General features: G+C 41.6%; 1 protein-coding gene across 1 annotated transcript in view; it reads right to left on the bottom strand.

Annotated features, from left to right (window-relative positions):
- ADAMTS2 (ADAM metallopeptidase with thrombospondin type 1 motif 2) overlaps window positions 1-25,639 on the bottom strand; it is a 190,430-nt gene that overhangs the window by 5,979 nt on the left and 158,812 nt on the right. Inside the window, exons 11-21 of the mRNA XM_069772878.1 lie at window positions 19,469-19,614; window positions 17,845-18,020; window positions 13,675-13,808; window positions 12,740-12,863; window positions 12,024-12,104; window positions 10,413-10,576; window positions 9,070-9,229; window positions 8,259-8,391; window positions 5,724-5,931; window positions 4,750-4,879; window positions 3,622-3,711 (exon numbers count right to left, since the gene is read on the bottom strand). Coding sequence (XP_069628979.1) covers window positions 3,622-3,711; window positions 4,750-4,879; window positions 5,724-5,931; window positions 8,259-8,391; window positions 9,070-9,229; window positions 10,413-10,576; window positions 12,024-12,104; window positions 12,740-12,863; window positions 13,675-13,808; window positions 17,845-18,020; window positions 19,469-19,614 — 1,546 coding nt within the window. The remainder of the gene's footprint in view (window positions 1-3,621; window positions 3,712-4,749; window positions 4,880-5,723; window positions 5,932-8,258; window positions 8,392-9,069; window positions 9,230-10,412; window positions 10,577-12,023; window positions 12,105-12,739; window positions 12,864-13,674; window positions 13,809-17,844; window positions 18,021-19,468; window positions 19,615-25,639) is intronic.

Genomic DNA, 25,639 nt, shown 5'->3' with positions numbered 1-25,639 from the left:
TGTGATGGAGTCAAGCCAGTCCATTAATGACTGGGAGTCTCAGTAACAAGTCCTGATTTTTGTGTCACTGACTGGAAAACTGCAACGGAAGAGAAAGAACGATAATTGGTAGGTTTCAAGCTGCCGATGATAGCTGTTGTGACACTCTGCACTATAACAAAGGTGTTACAGCAGATCCTGATCTTGCTGAAATACAGGTGGAAAAATGCAGGCTAAGGCATTAAAGGTGAACTAGTCAAATGGTATTACTGTCTGAGAAACATAAACAGAAGGCTACTCAGAGATTACTCAGGCCCTTGTGATTTCTGCTCAGAGGAGGTAGAGGACCGTATGAATTGGCGGCAGATGGCTGGTGAGGAGTTAGCAGGCTCCTTGGAGAGAAAGCTACCTGTCCTCTGTCCTACATACACGCTCTACAGCTCCTGTGCCTCCAGGCTGAAGTGATGGAGCCAGGAACTACCAGGAAAAATCCCAACACGCAGCCCATGCTGAAAGAAAGAGGAGTCAGAGGGCTTGTAAGAAAAGCGAGGGCTGAGGAGAAAGGCAGACTGACCAATACTTGGCATAATCGGTAACAAAACATTTTCTGTGACCAGCGTGCCGAGACAGAGATGAAATCACTTCTGCCTCTCTCCCTGCTCTTACTACATTTCCACCTACTCTTACAGTAAAGGATGAGTAACGCCAATTACTCGCCTTTATTTAGAGCGTACCCGATAGCAGACAGCGTGCTCAAGTCAGCGTGTTACTGGAGCTCCTATTTCACCATCCTGCTATGAACACTGACTTACTCTGTCAGCAGCCTTACAGCAAAGTAGAGAACCAGAGCAGATTCAGAGATATCAAGTGAACTCAGAAAGTGTAGGTGTCGCCTCTTCACTCATCCTCAGTTAACAAAATAGGGCATTATAGGTGTTTAATTGGCAAACATATCAGTCTAAAATAAACTAATAACTTTTGCTGCTGCTTTAAAATGCTAGTACTGGCTGAGGAAGTGGAAACACCTTCCTTGCGTTGTATTTATGCCCCGACTGTTGCATTTGTTGCAGAAAAGCAAAATTCTTGTTCCTATTTTCAAATGTGTCAATTCATTTTCATATTTTTCAAATGCTAAACTGAGATACTGCTGGAAATAAAGAACAACTCCTTCCTTAGGAACCTAAGAATAGTACCTTGGTTTTGGAGACATTTTCAAACCAGTCTTTAAGAGCTGGACCTGTTCATATCTGCATGCATAACTCTATACAAAGGACTGCATGTGCCCATACAGCTTTATATGTATTTTTACATACCACGTAGAGTCCCCTTTGAACATTTTGCCTTGTGTTGCATGACCTTAAAGCAAGCTTCTCCAAATGGCTTGCAAAATAAAAGCCAACAGATAGAACATTTAAATGTAGTTTCAACAAGGCGGATCTGGTCCTTGGCTTTGTAAGAATCACTAAAAGCACCTTTAGAAAAATGCCTTTTTTTCCTATCAAAAATATGTAATGTCAAGCTTAAAAATACATGAAAATAAAAACGCATTATGTAGTATATTTCGTGACATCTGATAAGTTATATAAATAAACTCTGTAACTTATGAATGTCAGAATGAAATTTTTATCCTCTATCCAAACCAAAATATCCAGATTTGCTGAACTTTTATTTATTTTTACTTGCAGTATGCATGACAGACTGGAAGTATATCTTCAAAACATCAGTAAGAAAAAAATAAATCAGTTTCACAGTCACTTTGGTACACATTAGTCTCATAAAAAAATATTGAAAAGCAAACTGAATTGGCACATCTTTAATATTATGTTAAATACATACAAAACACTAATAAAATATCCCTGATAAACCAAAGTGCATATAGACATAGTGCACAATGCCCAGATACCTTATTGCACCATTCTCTATAGCCACCCATCTCTTGAAACATCACTAAACATTGTCTATTTAAAGGTAACAGTCATGAATATATTTATACAGTTAAACACCAATTATTTTACATAACAGTATTCAGTGCCAGATACGTGTCTTTGCTTTTTCACCTTGTCATGTAAATTGTTAACATGTTTCAGGAAATTATCATATTAACAGCAAAATTTAAATATGTGATCACATGATAATGACAAGTTTGAAGTGCTACACTGTTGACGACCCAAAGATTCAAAAATGCCACTTTTCCAAAGAATATGATCAATGCAATAAGGTAGTAATTTGCTCCAAGACTGCGGTTTTAAAGTTGATACGCTTCTACTATTGGTACTGACTGTCACAAACAGGTTTATGACTTGTGAATTCCAAATCTTCCACACAAACACGGAAGGTGAAGCAAGAATGCCAGTTAAATTTCAGTAAATCAGGTCACAATCCTGTCTTGATGAAGATATGGATATGCACTGTGCAAATTAACCTCGGATTAAATTTACTGCCTTCTAATAGTTATCATTCAAGTAAAAACACTCCATATGAAGATTAACTCAAGGTACCAGTGTACTGTTTATATTTAAAGCTGGATCTGGTAAATTAATGCCATTTACATTTCAACATTAAGGCATTTTTCTAAAATTCTTCTTCTAAGCAAAAAAAGCAATAAAAATTGAGGTAATTCTGTAGTAGTTCACACTGTTATGTTTGCCAGTTGACACATCTATAGAGCACACACACACACGCACACATACAACCGTACCAGTCAAGTCAGACATGCACATGGTGAAAAAAGACCAAAGATGTAATGACTATAAACAGCTCCGTGCTGAGCAGCTGGAGACATCGTAGTCGATGAAAACATCATATTGCCTCCGCCAGGTTAAGAAAAACACCACCACGCAACCTTCAACATGGACCATGCCTGTTCTGCTTCGGTTTTGTTTCTAAAGTGAAAGTACGCAAAACTGGCAAAAATTGTGCGACGGGAAAAATGAATGCAGCTTTTCTCAAGGAAAAATATTTCAAACCACCACCAGGAGTTTGGCAAGAGCAGACAGCATCATAGCAGCATTGAAAATACCGACAGAAACTGAGCTTCTGCTTCCCAGTGAGCCCTCCACGGGTTACAAACATGAATGTGAGGGTCAGGAATAAAAAATGAGCAGCAAGGGTGAGTAAAGCAATGGCACCGCAAAGGAAAATGGAATGAAAAAATTCTTTCACTCATCAGACTACCCTGTCAGCGACCTGAAACTAGAGAGTAATGAGATTTAGGGTTTTTAGATAAAGGAGAACTTCAGCACTACAAGGTGTCATTATTGTGATGTGATCACATTCACAATAAGTTCTCAGTTTTGCTATCAAACTGAACATCATGAACCAGTAAGAGCCTTTTTTCACCATCACCAAGCAACAAGCAAACCGATCCCAGCTCCCTTTCAGAGGACTGCAACATACTGTGGAGATCCAACTTCACACATCCAACACTTCAAGACCTCCACCACCAGTGCTACGCAAGCTCCAGAGAAGAAAGACACCGAGCACCAAGTGCCTGGTGTGAAAAAAAGATTCAGCCCAAGATTTAAACTTGGCAAAGTCAAGGGAACTTTCCGCATAGAGAGAAGAAGAGAGCAAAAGGCAAAGTCCACATTCGATGTGGCATGCATTTAAGGGCAAAGGCAGAGTTATAAATGGGTCTTTTACTTGAAGATATTTTCTGGATGGGGTAGTCTGGATCAGGTCTTGACAGCCATTGTATCATGTAGGTTTTCTTTGAAGGATCAGAAACGTTTCCTTGAATAGAGGAGAAAAAAGATGTAACACAACATATGTTAGCATTAAATAGTTGACCTGTCAGAAGTGGGTAAACTAAGAGAGTGAGTGGGCTCCGATGGTGACAGAGCCTGGGGAAGGATTATGACCAGGCTGTCTAGTTTTGGGCAGAGGGTCCTGTTTTGCCACTTTGCTACAACTTGTGCCCAGCACTTGACAACCAACACTGAAGACAGCCTGAAGGCCAGTTCTCTAGCAGTACTTCTCACAGCAGCAATAAGTATGTCCTAGGATTCATCCAGTCTAGTTTAGTTATACTGCCTCTTTAAAATCTTTGTATTGGAGACCATAATTGACAGCTTCGTTCTAATTAATTAGGAATCAAAAGCTACCCTGAGAAATACATCAGGAATAAAAGAAAAATATGAATTACTTAATAATAGGAATATGTAAAGTGATCTCACAAATATCATTTGCAAACGGCTGAAAAGCTAACATGGATAAAGGCATTAGTGTCGTGGATTAAGTAGGAGTAAATTCATTATAGCTTAATAAAATTGAGTTAGATAACCCCTGAATATAACTTGTGCTTGACAGAATGGAAAAGAAGCCTGGAACTGTCGCTGGAGATGGGGAAAGCAAAGAGGCATTTGTACATGCTGCCCTTGATTAGCCACAACCCAGCAGCCCCCTGCCAAGCCCAGCACGTCTCAGGGGCGCAGAGCCGGCCTCGGGCAGTGCTTCTCACCCAGGGCAGCTGCTGTCCGCTGGCCGGATCCAGCCATCACCACCGTGCTGAGGTCTGCCCCAGCCTCTCATGCTGTACTGGGGCAAGTGGCAGTCGCCACGGTGAGAAGAGAATAGCCATGTGCCCAAGAAGGCCATCGGCCACACAACAGCTCTGCATTTGGCAAGTCTGCTCAAAAGCAGGGCTATGGAGAACTGCCACCCCAGGCAGACATAGCACACAAGTATAAATTTGATGAAGGCTTTTCAAATAAATGCAATCAATATAATTTTTTCAGCAAGTAATATATGCTAGAGAAGACAAGCACTTACTTGGACATGGAGGTAGTCTGCAAATCCTTACAGTCTCTGGTTTATTTTCTTTACAAAGGCCGATAGCGTTGTCCCTGGTCCGGCACAGGACCGGGCGATCCTGTGTGCCGTTGCCACAGCTGACAGAGCACTGAAAGGAGATGCACCAGTTAGACGCCAAGTCACCCTTTGGAAACAATGGATTAGTTTTTTAAATTTTAAACCACTGCCCTTGATTTGAGCCGACAGAGTACATTATTTGAACCACCGCAGTACCTACAGTAACTAAGCAAGAGGGAGAACCGCTGCTTTTTATGGTATACCCGCAACTGTGAAACGCTCCAAGAAAGAGCTTATGGTCTGAGCTCTTGACACTTCTTATGGGAGTCACCGAATCCTATTTTGCCCATAGCAATGGCAAACAGAAAAGGTAGAATAGAAGTTGCTCCATGAATAGGTGCACTAAGTTTCCTTAGGAAACTAGGTGAAAAACTCTGTCCTTTAGCTTGGTGACAGAACCTTACGAGACTGAGCAGCTAAATCTGCTGAAGGCCTTTACATTGAAGATGCTCGCACCTTTGCATCTCCATGAGTGTTGGTACCTAACTTCCTTCACAGTGTCTGATGACTTTAGTCTTCTTTACTTGAAAGAAAATAAAGCAGTGATAAAAGAACTAATTGCCCTTCTCTCAGCTTAAGTCAACAGGTAAATGACTGCGAGCAGAATAAAGAGCAGGTAGAAGTCAGCTTTCCTAATGCTGCCATCTTATATGGGTGGCTCATGGGGTCTGGATCATCCATGTTTCACTACCATCACCTCTCCATCTAACTCACTTTCTGTGGCATTAGTAGCAGTGGAAGCAATACACCCTCTGTGTAGGTATTAATTTATTGTGTCAATGCATTCGAATAGACAGCATGGAACAAATGCCAAGATTTTTTCTCCCCTGCATTATAAGAAATTAGTTGCTTGAGACCTCCAGAACGAGACTGACCTGTGACCAGGGTCCTATTCTCCACTGCGCTGGGCAAAGCTCCCGGTTGCAAGGCCTCCTGCCTTCTGGACGGTCGTTGTTGCAGTACTTGGTATGAACAGACCGATTTGTATTATCGTGTAGGGGTTGGATACATCGGACAGATCGTACTTGATATCCTGTTTTCCCACAACTTTTGCTGCAAGGCTCCCATTGTCCTGTAACCCATCTGGGTTAGTGAAAAGAGAGTAAGTTGAGTAAAATTGTCTCTCTCCTAAATTAGGTGAGTTCAAACTGTCTGTTGAACTGTAACTCTTAAACATAGGTTTAACAGGATGTTAACACTAGCTCTGATATAGAAAAAGAAGATATGAAAAACCATAAGCAGCTACGGCAAGGGTAATTTGAAATGCCCCTGAAAAATCAGTAATAAGACCCAGATCTTTAAAATTACTCTTTCTCATTATCTCTGAGATAAGCGTTATTCTTACTTTGCTTCATTTGCTTTTAAGCTGGCCATTCCAAGACTGCACATAAAAATATGGTTGTTTTTATGTCAAAAGCAGTCACTCAAGGGTGCTGCTGAGCTTCCCAGGTCTTGGTGCATGAGCTGTGCCTTGTCTCATCATGTAGCATGCACCAGCCGTCCCCACAGCTGGTTCCCACAGGAGTGAATCCAAAACATCTGGGTTAGAAATGCAGCCCATATCTGGATACTCCATGGACCACATCCCTGGCCGTGCTAGACACCATCTGCTGAAGCACCAGAAAACCCACCTACACCGTCAGTGCTGTGTGTGCTAAGCTTGGGCAAATTGGGGTCCTCAGCATCATAAATGTTTGGTTTTGGGGAAGGCAACACTCCACTGAAAATCAGAAGGTCTGAGTTCATAATGCATAAATCAGTTTGGCCACTGAAAAATGAAACCTACGGTTTGTAATGTGGCGTAGTTGAAAACTTCGCTGATCAGCCAAACTGGCTCTAGAATTACAGCTACAAATTGTAAGGAACTTAGAGAAGAGCGACAAGGACAGACAGGACCAGAGGAAATTTATGTAAACTACTGAAAGCTCAGTTATAATCAAGTAAGTGAAGATAATACAGCAGTCTATAAATATTTACAGAATGCAGAGATCTGCAAGAAGGAAGTATTTTTCAATGTAAACAGTATTCATGGGACAAACTTAACCAAAAAATATATATAGTTTGAAGAAATATCCCGAGTTTGAAGCAATTGTCCTAAAGTACTCATAAAATCCTGGGTTTAGAAATAGTCAAGAAAACACTTGAGTTAAAAAGTAAAGTGGTAATTTCACCCAACTTCTCTTTGTAGCCTATTGAAATTACACAGCTGTGGAGGAAGGCGAGCGCTGTGGAGCACACAGCCATGAATCCTAAGGTGATTTCTGAGACAAAGATGATTTTTTCCCAGCAGTGAAGCAGAAGCATATTAGTGTAGTGGGTGTCACAGAGCTTCATAAAATCTTTAAATAATTGCCTCTCCTATATACAAGTGCAAAATGCTCCGACACCACTCTATGGAAACAGAGGTGACTGAAACATTCAGGAATCCAAGTACAATTTAGGATCCTATTGAGTTTTTGTGGTACCTGGGTCCAATTATATTTGCAGCTGAAAGAAGAATACAGTCCTTTCCAGAGTGCCTGAGATACACTTAGGTCATTACTTCAGTTTTCCAATAAATAAATGTTAAACCCTGACCCATGCTGAGTTTATGGGGCACAGTTTCTTGACTTTTCTCTCTTTCAATTCTTTTTTGAAAGGAAGTTAGGAAATACTGTGTGGTATGTTCTACTTATTTTCTGTGCTTCCTGGAATCTAGACTTGGTCCCCAGAGATAAAAGCTGGGATCAACATACTCCTTTCTTGTTGCAGTAGCAACACATGGAATGTATGAGTCCTACATGTGGCAGGAGTAACCTGCTACCAGTCAAAAAAAGCACCTGTAAAATGTGAATTAAAATATTTCTAACACTTGACTAAGTATAGCAAAAATGAAGGTCCAACAGGCATACCGTGCTGTACAAGGGCAGCCAGAGAAATCTAACAGGTCAAGTATTTTTCCCTGTGTTTAAATGTCAAAAAATATGCTGTGAACTTTAGGAAGATTTGGATTTGAGAGGCTATGTGACACTGTTTTTCTTATGTAGCACTCTGTAAATTTGTTCTTACATGGTTAATTCACACTGTGTAAAATCAACTGGTACAAATTGAATTTATGTCTATTTTTTATTACCTCAAGATGGCCTGAACACAAATGTCTGGATCAAGACAGCACTTCTTTTCTAATCCAAATTATTTCAAAAGTAATAGGAACCAGCAGTCCCAGAAATCGTATGTCTACAAGTAGAATATAGCACCACATCCTCACAGTCCTGCGTCTCTGCAATGATGCACAGAGGTACTTAAGAGCCCCCAAGCTCAAGCAGCCGCGTATCAAGTCGGAAAAGCAGAGATCAAGCTTAAGTCACCTTCTTTCGGTGACAAGTGCCAGCTGGGCACAACGGCTATCGCAGCTGGGCAGTGATGCTTACATGGGCTGGGAGCACTCCTGGAGATTGCACACCCTGCGAATGGGCTTGGGCTTTTGAATCAACTCGCAGTAACTCCGATGAACCATCTTGTGGTCCGTCTTCCTCCGGCAGCCGTATTTTGTGAATTGGTAGCCTGAAGAAAGACACTGCTCTTATTTTCAGTACTGGCAGAGCTTACACAGGACTCGGGTTTCAAACAAACTGCACGTACACTGTCAAAGGTTGCAGCTGGAACTACAGGTGAACAGACTACAAAAGGAACTGTAAATTGCACCGAATAAACACGTATTCATGTAGATTTAGCACCCAGAATCGCTCATCCCCTTTACTTTTCACTACAGGCTATAATGAGAAAACCATCGAGCATTTCAAGAACGTTCTGCTAACCTGCACAGCCACAGCGCTGCAACCTGACCGTCAGCCTGGTGAACAGCATCAGGGTATACATCTGGCCTCAAAAGCGGGGGTCTTACATTGCAAGGTCCACAGGATGCAGATTTACTAAGGGCTGCCCCGTGGCACCTTGAGGTTTGGCATCCCCGCAGCTTGGAGACCCTCATCCAAATCTTGCACATTTGTACAATTTTTCAGTTTCATAAACAGAAATGACCCACCCTAGATCTGCCTCCAAAACCATTTAAGTCAGATTTTTAACTCCATTCACTATTTATTCATCTATTTCTTAACTTAAATAAAACCCTTCCATACTCTCGGTCTCCCTAATGTCTTATGGCAATGAATTCCACATGTGGTGTTCATTCTTTCAGTTTTCTCTTAATCAATTTTGAATGCTCTGGGGTTTTGTTTTTACCTCCTCCACAAGGTTTGGAACACTGGGACCATTTCTTCAAAGCCCATTCATATGACACCGAGTCCTCTTCCAAAACATTATTGTTATCTACATTCAAGGAATCTTCATGGATCATGTACTTGTAAGTCAAAGATATCTTGGCACCACCATGAGGAATCACCTAGTAAGCAGAACAGATGTAGGGAAAAAAGATATGAAAGACTGATATCAGAAGCTATGTGAGATGACGTGAAATAGCAATCATCATGGCTCAGATATAAAAACATTCCCGGAGAGATTTAAACCTTTTAGCTGCACTCAACACTTTTTTTTTCCCCTGATGAAAAAGTATCTCTATCCTTATGACACAGAGTTTCTAAACTGCATATTAAGAAAGACTGTTGTTGATTTAGACTGATTCTTCTTGCCAGCATTGGACTGACTTCATGATACTAAATTTTTTCCACATCCCATCACAAAGGAAGGAAATGTTGTACTAAAATGATAATGGATAGTTCCACTAAAAGACAAGGAAAATTCAAATGCACAGAAAACTGAAAGCAGTGAAGAAAATTGCTTCTATTTCTGATAAAATACAAATATTCTTATGATAATCCTGGGAATTCTGTGAAGCTTCTTACTTCATCCTGACAGAAATATAAACTACTTTTAGAAAGACTTTTTGCTACCACACTGCACTAAGACAAATGCAAGAAAATGGAATTCAATGTGAATGAAGTGCAAAATATTGGTCCTTTGAAAACATAATATTTATTCCTCCTTTGACATTCAGCTGGTGTAGATCAACACATTACAGCTGCTTTCAGAGGGATTCTGAATCAACCTACCCCTACTCATTGTCGTCTATTGTTTGCTGGTTTGCAATGAAAAAAGAATATAGTCGGGTGGGTTTGGGAACCACAGAACTGGCTGTGCCCTGACAAAGTGAGCCTGGAAGCACAAGAATCCTGCATCTGCCTTTGTAGGATACGTTTTCAAAACATGCCTGGGAGGAGGAGCTATTAGATCTATCTGATAAAAGCCATTTTGACCTTTTTTTAACTAATGCTCACGTCAAATATGATAAGCAAGCTGGAGGGTCTTTACACAGTGGCCAATTTCTAGGCCATCCACGGGAAATAATCAGGAGAGCTGGTTGCTCAACACATAACCCTGAGTTATAACAACTCTTGTACAGAGCAATGAATTAGGAGAAAGGAATTAAAATACATCTTCTATTGTCTTATAATTGAAGCAGATGTCTTCTTGTAACTCACAAGAGGAATCTAAAATACATTATAGCACATTATGGCTCTGTAACCCTGACATTGTGTTCTGTGGAAGATGGTTTTCATTTGACTTACCAGAATAACTATTCCATTACGCAGTGGCCCCATGGTCTGCACAGTTTCTCTATCATCGTCATTCCGATATTCCCACTCCACACCCATGTCAATAAATACTTTAGAGTCTGGCACATAGTTGTCTTCACTCAGAATGAATTTCCCCGTTTCACGATTTTTAATTGCTAGGAACAACACAAGGAAAGTGAATAGGAGAGGTTTGCTTCTCATCTCAAGTTTTGTTCTGCTCTTGTCCCAGTGGAAGAAGCAAAAAAGGCCAGCGTGCATTTTCCCTCTGTTCCCTCACAGGTTTGGAAAGACCTTTTCAGGTGCTTCACTGAATTGCCAATGCTTTCCTGCGCAGCTCCAGAAACATCAATCATCCTTTTTTTTTTTATTTTCATAGCCTGCCTTGCCAGAGAAACGAGGCCAGCGGGACTGCACTGCGTGCGTCCGTCTGCCTGCTCCTGACTAACAACTTCTGAATCCACTGGCCAAATATGAGCCAATTTGAGAGCCGGTGGGGGTCCCATGGCTGCTCAGCTCTTTCACATGTTGTAAGGCACCTCAGGGGGCTGTTACTGCTCGATGAGAGAAAGGCTACTGGGCTAACCCCCGGCGGGTCCCCACAGTGAGAGAGAGATGCTAGAAACTGTATTAATTCTCTTGCTCAGGTCCAGACCTGACACCGACACAGCCCTGCTTAAGCTCCTGGTGCTTCGCAGGCGCCTGCCATCGCACACAGCGCCCGATTCCTCTGGTTCAGCCGTCGTCGCTGCCCCATCCTTCACCTGGAGAGACTTCAGCCACCTTTGTATTAGGACTTTTGGTTTTCTCCTGAGGTGGAAAATTTGTTCTCCTCATTAGAAGCAGCAGAGACTGTTTGTTATTTAACACCAGATTTTAACTCCCGTCTCTCTCGAGCAGCTACTTGAGCATCCCGCTCCCTCAGCACTGGCTTCGGCAGATAGCAAGCTGTTCGCGTCCCCTGCGTATCGCTTACCCCACACCGAAAGAAAAACTTTGTCTGAATCGGCAAGTGATTGCTCTCCTGATCCACGGGGCCAGGCTGCACTAAGCAGCAAGGGAAGCATTCACTGGTGAGAAGTTGGGATGACTCACGATACAATTACCAGGCCGTTTGCTGTGAATCTACTTCCAATTAATAACAGCCTACTAGACACTGCTTCGCATTGATTACAGGGCACCGCGAGGAGCGGATTTCAATTACTTTCTAAGCTGCGGGATTGATCGGGCAGCCTTGCGTCAATACTGTTAGCAATGGGGCAGAATCTGAAACGGATTTGGATGTATCTGGGAAATGACTGTAGATGGGAAGCACGTTACAAGAGATGCACGCAAAGATAATGCATTGCACCCCGTAATGTAATTCCGCTCCTCTTCCAGCAGCTTTTACACATGCACACGCCAATGCAATGGCTAGGACACCAGGGAATACAGCACAGGGAAATCAAATTGCCAAATAAGTTTCCTAATTTAACATACTTAAAGGAGGTATGTGGTGTGGGAGGATAATGGGTAAACAAATGCACAAACACATTGTCAGAGACAAAAATAAACAGCAGAAAAAAATATTCTGACTGAAAATTTTCCTACTTGTTACATACTTACCGAGATTATGACTGGTGGCGTCTGTTTCCTGTATAAGTAAATGTCTCGCACCAACAGGAATTTCAAACATCTTAATGTGCCCTTTATTGTAGTATTTGAAAAGATAGTAACTGGTTAGTATGCTACAAAGAGGAAGAGTCTGTCTTAGGCTTTTAAATAAATCTTATTTTCTAAAAGCAGCGTGTATTACAGCGAGCTGAACCTAATCCAGCATTATTCCCATCCCTATTTCTGTGTCAGGTGGTGGAACATAACAGTGACAAAGGGCTTTGGGTCAGAAGAAAAATGCCTTAAGTATCATCAACAGACTTTGCTTCAGACTAAAATGGGCTTTGAGTGCCATATGCACCCACAGAGAGAGACCATGCAAGCTCCTGTCTGACAGTGAGTGATGATGACATATTATTGCAGCACTCCAGTGACTCGGACAGAGCAGCTGAGTGACATCAGCAGCACAAATAAATCCACAGCTCTCCAACACGGAGCACTGAAGTCCTCCTCTATGCATGCACAGGCCCTGATGTCAGCCGACTTAACTGACCACTCGACAAAAGTCTTATTTTCAAATTCTAGACACATCTCAAAGTCCAGAGAGTTTACTAGAACTAGTGATGCTGTAAATGATTTGCGATTGCTCTGGTACTTTCCATGAAACAGAAGAGATCAAACAAAAATACCCTGAATTCCCCAGGACAAAACACACTGAATACACTGACCTTGTTTCTTTGGTACTCTTGAAAATGTTCCTTTCACCACTTTGCAGTGGGAATTATCTCCTCCACAAACACCACACTTATCTTCCTGCTTCGTGGAACCTATGACCCTGTCACACCCAACTTTCTGTGCACAAAAGAGAAAAACAGTCATTCTTATTTATCCACGCTTCAATTCAAATAAGCCTTCACTTCAGATACCAAAATCCAGACTTCTGCTTCAGCAAAGAAGTATAAACTGTAGTATTTTCCTGGAAGATCAGCATCTAAACAGATTTTAATACTTCCAGTTCCTATAATAGCTGTTAATCAGGTGATTATATTTTTATATTATGCTTCACAGTGGTCTTCTTACTGAAGGAAAGCAGCACGATTAAGGAAAAGCTCTTAAGCCTCAGCTTATCTTAAAGCAGATGCTTAAATTCCAGGAGAATCAAGGCATCTATGTGAGGATAAGCACCTCTACCACTGCTTTGCAAAGTCAGAGCCTCTAATTCCGTTGAAAGATGACCTGCGGCAGATCCCAACTTAGAGGAACTGTCATTGATTTTTTAAAAATAGCAATAGATCAAATACAGAGAGAATGAACATCAGCCATATCTTAACATCACTTTCCTTGAAAGCTGCTGCATGTTCCTATTTCATTGTACAGTCTACCCCCACTAAACCTCAGCAGGAAAAACTTTTGTTGAAAGCTAATTGTAATAGTCATTTTAAAATGCTGCATTCAATATTACTTGTGTAGGTAGGTGCTGTTGGAATTGAGTCACATGCAATGTGAATATCACACATAATATTGTGACAATAATCCTAATGAAATCTCCTTATTGCCCAAAGCGTTATTATACTTAAATAGTCATTCTTGGAGAGAAACACTCAAGCTACCATTTTAATTGGTTTCACAATACTAAGCCTGAAACAAGCCATCAAAAGCTTACCAAGCAGTCTCCCCGCACACAGATGCTGTAAGCATCTTTGTAGGAGCAGCGGGTCCCATCGTGTACCATCCTTTTCATATACACCACATCTCCTGTTTCTTTTGATTCGCAATACAGGTGGCACCTTTCCTTAGCTGAAAAACAAAATGACCCAAATTGTGCGTGTTCAGCTCTAACAGTTTTGTTGCTGACTTTGTGAACAGCACTTCCAATAGTGTTGGCTCTCTCTTCTTCCTTGCATACATCACAGAATGCAATACGGTACCCCATAAATCATTGATGCTTATCCCCTTTCAAAGGCTATGTGATCATTTGGAAACTGTTGAATCATAAAGCACCCATGTGTCATCATTAGGAGACAGTCTTAAAAATAACAGATAATTTACTTTGATGGGGGGGCCTCTCTTTAATCCTTTGTCGGATGATGCAATCTGGCAGAGGTATCCACATCTGCTACATGACTACTTGTGAGAGATGCAGGTTTCTGCATCAGTTTCTCCCATTCTCCTGCACTGCACTTAAATCTGAAAACAGCAAAAGTCATTCTGCCATTAAAAGCCGCCGTTCGACACTGAGTGAATTTGGCATCCAAAAAGTCTTCAGAGACAGCTGGGCCATACCATTTCCTCCAAAACATGAAGTTAATTCTCCCGCATTGTTGTACTTGTATTTATGATAGTTTAAATCATTAAACAAGATGAGATGTCAAAGCAATTCAGAAAAAAACATTTTTTTACTGTTAACACATCCACAAACAGCCAGACAAGCGTACCTCTTTCTCCTAATCTCTTCCAAAGAGCTAAGAACAAAAAATAAAGCTGAAATGACTAGTCAGTGGCTGAATAAAGTTGTATTCCACCAGTGTATTTCATTTTACCCATCTCTCTTGCTGTCCCCAGCCCCATAATAGGATTCACTATGCTTTCTTTGGCAGTGAAGAGCAGATGGCTTTTCTGTTAGATGAAACAAATAAAGATCCTGCTATTTTAACATGATTAAAAGTGGGGACACTTTTCCCACCATTTAAAACAATAACCTTTACATTATAGCAGTTCAATTAAAATAAATCTTCACAGGCCCTTTGCATTCTTCCCCTGTACGGTTCCATGGCCTCTGCCCTCTTTTAATAAAGTCCTTGTTATTGCTGTTGATGTCCTCATGGCCACCGGGTATTGGTACATCAGAGACCTTTGTTACTGCTCCCGAACAACGCGGAGATATCATGCTAAAAATGTAGGGTCTAGACTATCAAAACCGGTACTTTCCTTTTTTTGTGCACATTCCTAATAGGGGAATATTAAGATCATAATAATCACAGACCTAATTTATTTGCATATATTAGAAACATTAAACTATGCACAAGACATAAACACGTACACAAACACACGCTGCGTATGTACCCACACCCACCCCACGCATACCATACATTCACTATATGTGATCAAATGAAAATATCAGAAGGTCTGACTGGGTGCCAACAACTCTGTACAAGGGCTTTAATTTAGAGAGGGCTGTCTTCCCATTGCTCCATGGGAACAGTAAGTGTGCAAGTACCTTTAAATTGGACCCTGTTAATTGCAAAGAATTCTTTTCTTTTATTCACTGGTGTGGGGCATAGCAGAGGTGCAGCAGCACGGACGTGACCATGTACCTGTCCGTTCCCTGCTCCCCAAGCGTTTCCTTCTCATTTAATTGAGGCTGGGAGCTAATAGCCAATGTCACTCCATACTGCCCTGGCAGATGCGTGGCACGGGGGTACGTGAGCCCAGCGGAGGCTGGGAGATGGGGTGCTCAGGGGGCTTGGAGCAGGGGACAGCCCATGGCACGACGTGGCACCGGGGTGCTAGGTGTACCCTAGCTCAGCGGCTTTTCTCTGGCCGCGGGATGAGATGTTCCTCCCTGTCCCCATCGCATACACAATGTGTCAGACACGTCCAGCTGAGTTGCGTGTGAAGTGTAGGGATTTATGTCACTTTTGAGCCACGACTGCATTACCTGCACAAAGTATGTCGCTGATATGCCTTATCTTTACAAAAGGGAGTTTTAAATACATTGGAGTTCAAATATAAACCACCCTCTGGCCTTGTTTTCACTCAAAAGCTGTTCCCTCTAATAACCCTGCACAGGTGAATGTAACTCTCACAAAGGGGGCTGCAGTTATACCATAGTTATATAGGAAACCAGCAGTGCCCAGCGCCCAGCGCTCAGACTTCAGTGAGCTGGTTTCTGACCCAGAAGCCATTGAATTTAACAGAAAAACATCTGATTAGTTTCAGTGGTCTTTGCAGCACACTGCTCCAAAGCCTAAAGCAGAAGCAAAGGTCTGCAGGCCACAGTGTTTGTCCCTTCTCCCTGTGCCAGCAAAGCTATTTCATGAAATTAAGCTGTGAGGCTGTGTCTGTGCCTCTGAAAAATCCCAGATTGCACAAGATGGCATGAAAAGAATGAGGGAATCCTGAGAACTGTTTGGGAAGAAAGTCAGGCAAATTAATTACAAGGCATTTGCTATTAACTTCTGGCAGAGTATCCTCTCGCTGGAATGCAAAATGATTCACCCAAAGTGACCCTTCCCCTCCCAGAGATGGGTGCCTGGGTGAGGACAGCTCGGGTGCCCAGTACCTGCCCCTTGCCAGGCCAACCCTGCCCTGGAGCACCCATTATTCAGATGAAGTAACCAGGTTTAAAAACAGCCAGCAACCCACACTCCTCATCAAACAAGTTGAGAATCATTGCCGCCCACCTTTTTGTTTGGTAAAAACCTCTTCTCGGCATGTTTTCAACACAACGTGGCAATAGCACGGCCACAGCCTTCATGGCCCAAATCAGCCAGCTGCACTTTCACTGGCAGTTAAGCAGAGGCGTTAACAGGAAAATGAACATTTTTGTTCTAAGAGGCGATCTCTGCCGAGATGCCAGAACATCATCCAACCCCACACCTGCCTCTGATAGTGCCAGCAGTGTTTGCAGGAAGACGTAAGAACAAACCCGGTACTTTTCTCAGAATATCCTCCAAGTTCCTTGTAAACGGCAGCTTGGGGACTTCCTAAGTCATGGCTGGAACTTGGTATTTAATAGCTCTTAATGTATTATAGAACTTTCAAGAATTTCTCTAAATAATTTTTAAAACTTTCTAGCATCTGCAACTTCCTGTGGCAATGAATTCCAGTTTAATTATATGCTGTGTGGAAAAGTACATCCTCTTATTTGTTTTAAATCTGCCACCTGATAATTTTATTTGACGTTCCCAGGCTTGTGTTATGAGAAACTGAATAATCACTCCGTGCTCAGTCTCTTCATGCCACTCACAATTCTGTAACTCTATCTTTTTAATCTAAATCACTGCTTTTTCAGGGTGAAAAGTCCTAGTTTATCTAAACTCTCCTCATTCAGAAGTCATTGCTTATGTTTGCTTTATTTGGGCCTTTCTGAGTTCGGCTTTGGTTTTTTTAGCAATGGGGGCAGCAGATGGGCACAACCTGAGCGACGCTGGCAGCGTATTTAAAACGCAGACATGTCATTCAGGTACACAGCAGCAGATCAGTGTTCTCCATCTCTCTCAACACTCACTGAACTGATGTTTCCCTAAAGCTATCCCCAACTCCCACACCTTTCTCTTCAGAGCCCACCTTGTGTACAGACCCCTACACATATACACACTTACCATTTTTGATCCCCGTATCCGTTATTGGCATTTATCAACGCCAAACTTCGTTAGCCACATTCAGTCACTTAGTGTCACAAGGTCCTTCTGCAGCTCTCACAGTGGGCCTTCTTATTTTAATTAGCCTGAGTAATTTTGTATCCCCAAGCAGATTTTGTCACCTCGTTTGCTCCCTTTCCCAGCTTACTGCCACCTTTGCTCAGCAGCACCCATGCTTCCAGCGCCCATCCTTGTGGAACACACACCCCCATGCAAGACCATTCCCTTTTATCTCATGATAACTCACTTTAAGAGCAGTTATTGGGGAACAGGGTCCAAAGCTTTTTGAAAATCCAAGTACATTGTGTGAATTGGATCACTCATACACTGATACTCCCAGATCCCTCCAAACAACTCATAACGGATTTGTGAGGCATCATTTCCCTAGAAGAAGTTTTACCCCTCCTTATATAATTTTTACTTGTTTTTGTAACTGATTTTACTTTTCTTAGGGAAAAGGGACCACTCACCATCGACATGCTCATAGGGGAGCCAGTGGTGTTTCGTGTTCTGGTACTCAAAGTAAGGATCCCACTGCCGGCACTGCTCCTCTCTGAAATCTTCAGAGTCCTTAGGACAGTCCTGAGTGTTGCACAGCTGGAACTCGTAGCTCGGCCCCACGCACGTGCGGCCTCCGTTGGCAGGACTGTGGCGGGGAGAGAAACCCACGGTTAGTTTTGCCATTAATGCATGAAACAAGCGTCTATCAGATCCTCTGAGGAGTAATTTAATTCCCAGTCATGTCAGCAGGCACTTGATGAAGCCAGCAATGTATTTCTGATACGGAAAATACGTATTTCCTTTAAAAACCCACTGTCGCTATTTAGCTCTTAAAAAGCAATTTCTGCAAGTAGAGCCTCAAACCACTTGATGAAGGCAAGAAAAGCCTTTTTCTTGGTGTGGCCCAGGAAAGGAAAGCACAAGCAGATGAAGCGACTCATTCACATTCACCCCCAAAGCCAGCAGCAAATCCAGAAACAGAGCCCAGCTCGATGCTGCATCCCCCAGGCAGCCGTGCATCAGATCACTGTCGGATCTGGCAACACAGAGCTCAGGAGTCATAGCTGGGTTTGCACCCTCTTCCAGGAACACAGAAAACATTTTCAATAGCACATTAGGCTTTTCCTACATGAAAATAGATTTTACAACTAAAACTGTGCCCACAATTATAAAGGTCACTTTCATGTTGCCAATGTAATAAAAGCTGAAATTAGAACTCGTATATTTTTTCTTAACAGAACAATTTCCATCAGAAAATGCTGCTTCATAAAAGTTGACTTTTTTTTTTTTAATCAATGATAAGATGAGTTTTAACACTAGTCAAGTTCAATCACTTTATAAGCACAAACTGAGAAAGTCAATGTTAAAAATACTCTGTCTGGTAAAATAATTTAATTCTGACTATTGTTTCAGTTCTTGCTGTTAGGATCTTGACATTTTATGATGTCGCACTAAGACAGCAATAATTACACACTTCATATCATTTGTACATACCAATTTATATTAAATGTGGTATACTTCCAGTGTTACTGAAATTAAATCATTCTACATTATCTAGTTAGGCCATATATAAGTTACTGGAGCAAAACTATTCAGTATTACTAAAATTGACTTTGGGGAAGGTTCTGATCTCTGGAGCTTTGTTCCAACTTGGAATGAAAACAGTTTGAAAATATTTTAAGACCTTCTTGTTGAAATATCCTAAAAGGTGGATTAAACAAAAACTTTAAAAAGGTATATGCATTTTTTTAAAAAATCCAGCAAATCATTGCCATTATTTCATACTCGCATATTAAAACAAGACACGTATAGGACCCTAAACTTTTACTTATGCTTCATGCAATAGTGTAATAGCACTTTCAAGATCCTTGTAACTGCATTAACCAGCTTAATGGATGGATAAACTGAGAAATAAAGATGATTCATGACTTGCTAAGGGCCAAAAGTAGAATTTCTGACAACATATACCATAGGTCAGATTTAACAAGCACCACTCAACATCCTTTACTGCATTACTGCACTAGTAATTTAGCAAGGATTCTCACCATTCATTTGCTCCACATCAGAAAAACATACGGGTGTATGTATACTTACTGTGGATTGTCGCACTGCCGTGTCCTATACTTCACCCCGGTGCCACAGGTGCGAGAACAAGAGCCAAACTTACTCCAGGCCCCCCAGTGTCCATCCTGCTTCAGGATGTCTGGTGTTAGCCAGATGCAGTGACCTTTAAAGCAATGCTAAAAGAGAAAATTAGACATCAAAACAATTAGATGATTAAATTATACCATACGAGAGGCTGTGGTACAACATTTTAGGCACAAATTCTGGATTTTTTTTCATGTCTCCAGCAGAAAGTAGTGAGACTCACTGTCAGATCGTGCCCATGATACCAAACTCACTCAGATTTTATAAACTTACGCATGTTAAGTCTGCACATATATGCTTGCAGGATTCAAGCCTACCAAGTTCGTTAAACTGCTCTCAGCATTACATTCCTTCACCACATGTCTGCAGCGGTGATTTCAACATAACTAATACAGATTCGTTTAAGGGAAACGGCAGAATCCCAAATCTGGGAGGCTAAAGGTACAATTCTGCCCCTGCCATTGCCTGCAGCCCCTTCAGGCAGCAACGGCAAGAGCTCCCGCCGCAGCACCGTCCTGCCCAGGAGCTCCTAACTCAGCATACGTATTCCTGCAATAAACGCCATCAGCGAAGTGGCATGAAATTAAAGCCAGCTCACATTTTAGACATTAGTGCTGTTAAATAAAGAACTCTTGCAGTCTCCCTGGAGATCCCATACTAAACCTGACCAAAACGCCAGGTAGCACTCATTAGGGAACAGCCCTGGACAGTCCCGCTTCTGCACAATTCATCACGCTCTACTAGGCTTTCTCTTTTCTTTTACCTGTTTTTTAATACAGTCATTCTAGAGAGGTTGAAACACATAATTTGCTACATTCCCCAAACCGATAAGGTATTTACACATTCCTTTAAGAGCCTTCATAGCTTCAGTACTGATACTCTCTACTGTCTCCTCTCATTGAAGAAACCCGCCAATGCCTTTCCACCAATTTCTTCAGACCCCAATCAAGGAATTTTTTCACAGCTGAAGTCAGGATGAATTCTTCTCAAGGACCACAGATTCTGGCCCTTTCTAGTACTATTTCTGCTTTCCTAAAAGTCTAGTGATGAAGTGCGGGTGCTGGAAAATATTTCCAGCCCAACAAATGACTTTGCATTAGGCTGTCGCTGTTTGTCTGCATTAACGGTTAGTGTTGGGGTAAGAGCTCTGGTTCAGGCACACAGATGGCTATAACAACAAGTGCAATCAGTCACTTACTTTCCTTAACATTCAAGTCAACAACAACATTTTACACAGCTTAACAAGCCCTGGAACGCAGGAATTTGGCAGGCAGCACAAGCTGAGCATATGGCTAAATGCATGCTGCCAGCAAAAACAAAATCAGAAGATATATAACAGGAGAGCACTTTTAAGCATAGAGCAATTAGTGATCTGGAAGACAAATTTAAAAGTGATGGATAATCATTAATAATGCTGAATTTAAAGAGAGAATCATTAGTAAAACAGTGACAAGACACAGCTTACTGATTCGCTAATCTGCTCAATGACTGGCTCTTTATTCATGTAATTTATTTTGGTGCTGATTTGGTTGGACAAGGAATAGAAAAGAGAGTAGAAATTAGGTTTCAACTATTCATTCTTTCTCATGACTTCAAATATTCAAAGTCAAAACCTATGAAATAGATGAGTTACCACAAAGCCAATTATACCAATCCTGCTCCGGAGCCGTAATGGGCAGATTTTTCTTAGCTGTTTGACAGAACAAGAGATAATTCAGCAAAGCATGAAAGAAATGCAAAATGCTAATATGTCCTTTGCTTTCTTCGGTTTTGAAGCTCAGCGCTGTACCCTTCAGGGACTGTTTACTTATGGCTTTAGAGAGGTTTGTTTGAACGAACAGTTTGAGTCATCGGGCCCTGTGTAGCAATGGGACCATTCAGAGATGCAGGGGAAGCTGGCAATGCATCAGCTTGTCAATACACATTTCAGCTGGGCTTGGAAGCAGATGAGATGTGACAGCTCCAGATCTGTGCTTGCTTAAACATTCTTTTATCAGGGTTCTGCATCCCTCAGGTGTAAGTTCCACAGCAATCACTGAATCTGTTTCAAGAGCCACGTAGCGTATGTTCATTATGCGACGATCCAGGATCCAGCCCTTGGACTCCGTGGAGGAGAGGGAGAGACATGTGATGTTGTGTTTTCCAATCTCTTTTCCCTGTTTTAGCCAGGAACAGGGGGATGTGGGTTTGCAACAACCACTAATAAACCACCTATTTGACACTGTGACTGGTCCCCGAACTGGAAGGCAAACATGGAAAAGTGTTACTGACTTTGCTGCGTAAAGGAAAGAGCAGCACTGATTTTTACTGGAGAAGCTGGTCATACGCTGATTGTCGGGAAGCTGAGACAGAGCTATTAGGAGACAAGCATTTGTGTAAAATGAGTCATCCCCAGCTCTGCCTTTTTGTTTGTGGATTAAAAGAAAGGAGCCTACATAAAACAAAATGATTCACAACCAAGTCTTACTCTGTGCAGACCCATGCAAGAAAACGCGTGAGAAAGTAAAACCAGAGATGGAGCAATCTCCAGTGTAATAAAGGAAGCTAGAGCCAACCCTTCCTATTGCTACTACGTTAACTACATAATGAGGTGAAAAAGAGCCAATTTCAACCACTATTCCCCTCATAAACAGGGGGGTTCATTTAAAGAGTGAAGCATATTAAAGCAATATTTTTTTAAAAATGAGAAAAAAACACCATGGGTAAATGCAAATTGTTTTCTTAGTGGAAGACAAGATGACTTCTTGCAGTCTCGCCTATTTTTCTGGCAAACAGGACAGTCCAAAACAAGTGCAATTTCCAGGAGAGGAAGCTTAAATCTCTTGCAGTAAAACATTCCACTGCTGTTTTCAGCAGTTCTTTGAAACAACTGCTGTGGACGCCAAAAAAAGAGCCAGTGTGTTCGTGTGGGCTTAACGCATCTGCAAGTTAATTTTTCAAGAAAAAAAATCGCAGCTCTTCTGTGGATATCTCTACCTATTTTATATTGGGCAGCAACTGGCAACTCTCCTATCTCTCCACCTGACACCCCAGTTTTCTACCAGGTAACCCCCTGTACTGCATCATGGCTGGTGGCCCTCCACTCTCCCCACTCTCTCGAGATCATATCAGAAGAGGGTTGCTTATTTATATTTCCCATCACATGCAGGCTGGCCCGCTCTGCTCCATCTGTTTGAGAATAATTAGTTGTAAGGGATAAACTGAAAGCTCTAACACTAAAGTCTACCCTGAGCCAGTAAAAGTTTCTTCAGTGGAGAAGCAAGTATTCTCACTGTTTCTGTGGTGACTAACACAGCATACACTTACCCATCTGTCTCCTGTCTCTGAGAGAAGCTGAGGTCAGCTTTCTCAGTGGGAAATTATCTGGATTGCTTTGAGTACACATTAGTGTTTTCAGAAACCTTTTTTCTCGGTCCATTTTTCTTCTCAATAATATCTATTTATTTCAGTATTTAATCATGCCCTTCCTTTCCTGACAGACTAAAAAAATCTTTCCAAGTTTGACTCAGATTGTCTCATTAGCATGGTGTAAGCGAGGAGAATACCTGCTAGGTTTGCGCTGGATCCTTGGCACATGAGCTGAATCCAAGAGCAACATCAGCTCAGCTGGCAGGGGCAGGTACCAGGCTCTTACCTCTCTCCAAGAAAAGAAACAAAGCAGGCTCAGGTGGTGCAAACCTGTCTGTTAGTCACTGCAGCAAGCAGATGGACTCGAGCATGCGATCTCTTTGCATGAACGACTCTGGGTTTTATTTCTATCCTGTGGAGAGCAGTTAGCCACTTCAGCCGATATAAATGTCTCCCCAAAAGAGTAACAGTTTAAAAAAAAAAGAGAACAACAAAAATTGATGGAATATTTGTGAAGGTTGCCTGGCTTCAGAAGCCTGAGGCTAACGGTGGAGCTGACAGAATTGTATACAAGTAAGTAAATTATCAGCTGAAAGCATATGGGGGTTTTTAATCCACAGAATGCTACGCAGAGTTAAGCTTTGCACAGTTGTGCCTCATCTGCATGGTGTACTATAGCAATTTATGGAGTGTCTTTGACTTAACATTAAGACTCTGCCCCTCCATGTGCTTACCTTTAAACACTGGAGTTATTTCATGGAAGTTAATGTGACCGTTCAGACACAGAAGTAATTGCAAGTTGCTGCATCATCGAAGCTTCACAAAATTGACAGAATCTTCCCTCTTGCTATTGAAAACTCAATCTAGTTTAATAAAATCAGGCTGGGAGCACTATAAAATATTCTATTTCCTTTAGGTTTCTATCAAAATAGTAGTTTTCTTCTCTGGCTGGGAAGCTCCAGGAGAATATTTTATTTTTCTATCCCTAAACCCAGCAAATGATCAGTTTGCTGCCAATTAACATAACGGTTGTTCAATGTCTCCATTCGCACAAGGAGACTTATTAAAAAGTTTTTGAAATGGCAGAACCTCGCTCTTTTGGCAACTTATTTCAAATAACCACATGCACAGAAGAGCTTACATACATTTACATATATTTACTTAAATATACATCTATATTTATGCATACATACACACATATAGACAGCGTTAGAAAGTCTAATCTCCCCTTCATTTCTAAGGGTCAGTGCCTAGGTCCAAGACGCAGCCTGGGCGTGCAGAGACACGGCCCTTATCAGTGTAATTGCTGAAAATGAGCTACAGATCTCGTGTCTCCCATAGGTGTTCGTGCCCCTTGATCGTCAGTTAGTAAGGAGGCAGCTGGACTGGATTCTCCTCAATAGCATCTGCTGAGTTTGGGAAAGTGAAGAGACCACTTATCAGTTATCTGAACACCAGGCTTAGGTGAGAACATCTACGCGCCACGCGCCATGTTAATCTCCCGAACTTCGCTTTCGTTTCTGGCATTTGGTCCCCTCAGCTGCCGCAGAGCCAGGATGTTTCTTTGACACATCAGCAGAGTTGTGATTGGTTTGAGCTTAAAATAGGCCCTGGGAATTAGTGGTATGAAATCATGAAAACTGCAAGTCTCGAAAGTGGGAAAACAAATGGATCTTTTTGAATCAACATCTTTAATTGCTTATGTTTCTATTCTTTTCTTTTCTGGTGTTATTCCAAAGAAAATAGTGGATCAAGTTGGGAGTTATTTTCCTCTTCCTCATGTGCTGATGAGGTATCATGGGAGATGTGTCTTAAAGGAGGCTGCCACACTAAGTCCCAGCTTTGGGCAACACATGCATTTCACAGTCCCCGTCCTTCCAGGTAAGAGTCTCTGGTATTGTCCAGATCGATGAAGAGAGTGAACAGGGGAAGGCCAAATCAAAGGCAGGATGAAAAGAAAAGGAACGGATGGAAAAGGACTGATCTGATGCGCCTGTATTAAAAACACCAACAACTAATAAATACACCGGTCAAATGCTGAGCTCAGATATACAAAGTCAGTTGTGTAACCTTCATAACTCATGCTATCTTTAAAAAAATGTCTAGCTCAGGCTGCTGAGCCTTATCTAACAAAATGGGTTTTCATTTTATATCATTTTCTCAGGTTCTACTGGAAGGTTGCAGTAAGTTTATTTATCAAAAAACTGGGACAGCTCCTCTGGGAATAAAACAGTCATAGTCCTTTCATCTACTGAAACTTCAGACTGTGCACATACTCTCCTTGCATCTCCACTGAACTAAAAAGCCTGGCTGTCTGCACAGTTTGCTGAAGCTGCTGAAGCCTTGGATCCCAAGTTCCAGTCCAGAGAAAATTTTTACAGCTGAGTTGCATAATATCCTGACAAACTGTTTATAATGGAAGCACTGACAGACCCTTAACTGTATGGTTACAAATTCTTTTTTCTTCTCATTTCTTTTCAAATACTAATATCAATGAATGGCTTGGGGAAGAAGGTGATGCAACAAAATGGAATATAACTATTTTTCTGAGGGTTTCATGAATATTTTTAACACAAAAATCAAGTTATAGAAAAATGAATCCAAAGAAACTGTCTAAGATTTTGGATTGTAATTTAAAGATATATATATATATTTAAACAAGAAACAAAGCTGTTATAACAGGAATAATCTAAAGAAGAGAAAACCAGAAGGGAGTGGTTTATATAGAGCATGACTTGCTCAGGAATTAATTTAGCATTATATTAGGTT

Source organism: Haliaeetus albicilla, chromosome 27 (genome assembly GCF_947461875.1).
Source record: "Haliaeetus albicilla chromosome 27, bHalAlb1.1, whole genome shotgun sequence".
NCBI classification, from domain to species: Eukaryota; Metazoa; Chordata; class Aves; order Accipitriformes; family Accipitridae; genus Haliaeetus; species Haliaeetus albicilla.
This window is presented reverse-complemented; position numbering and strand designations above follow the sequence as displayed.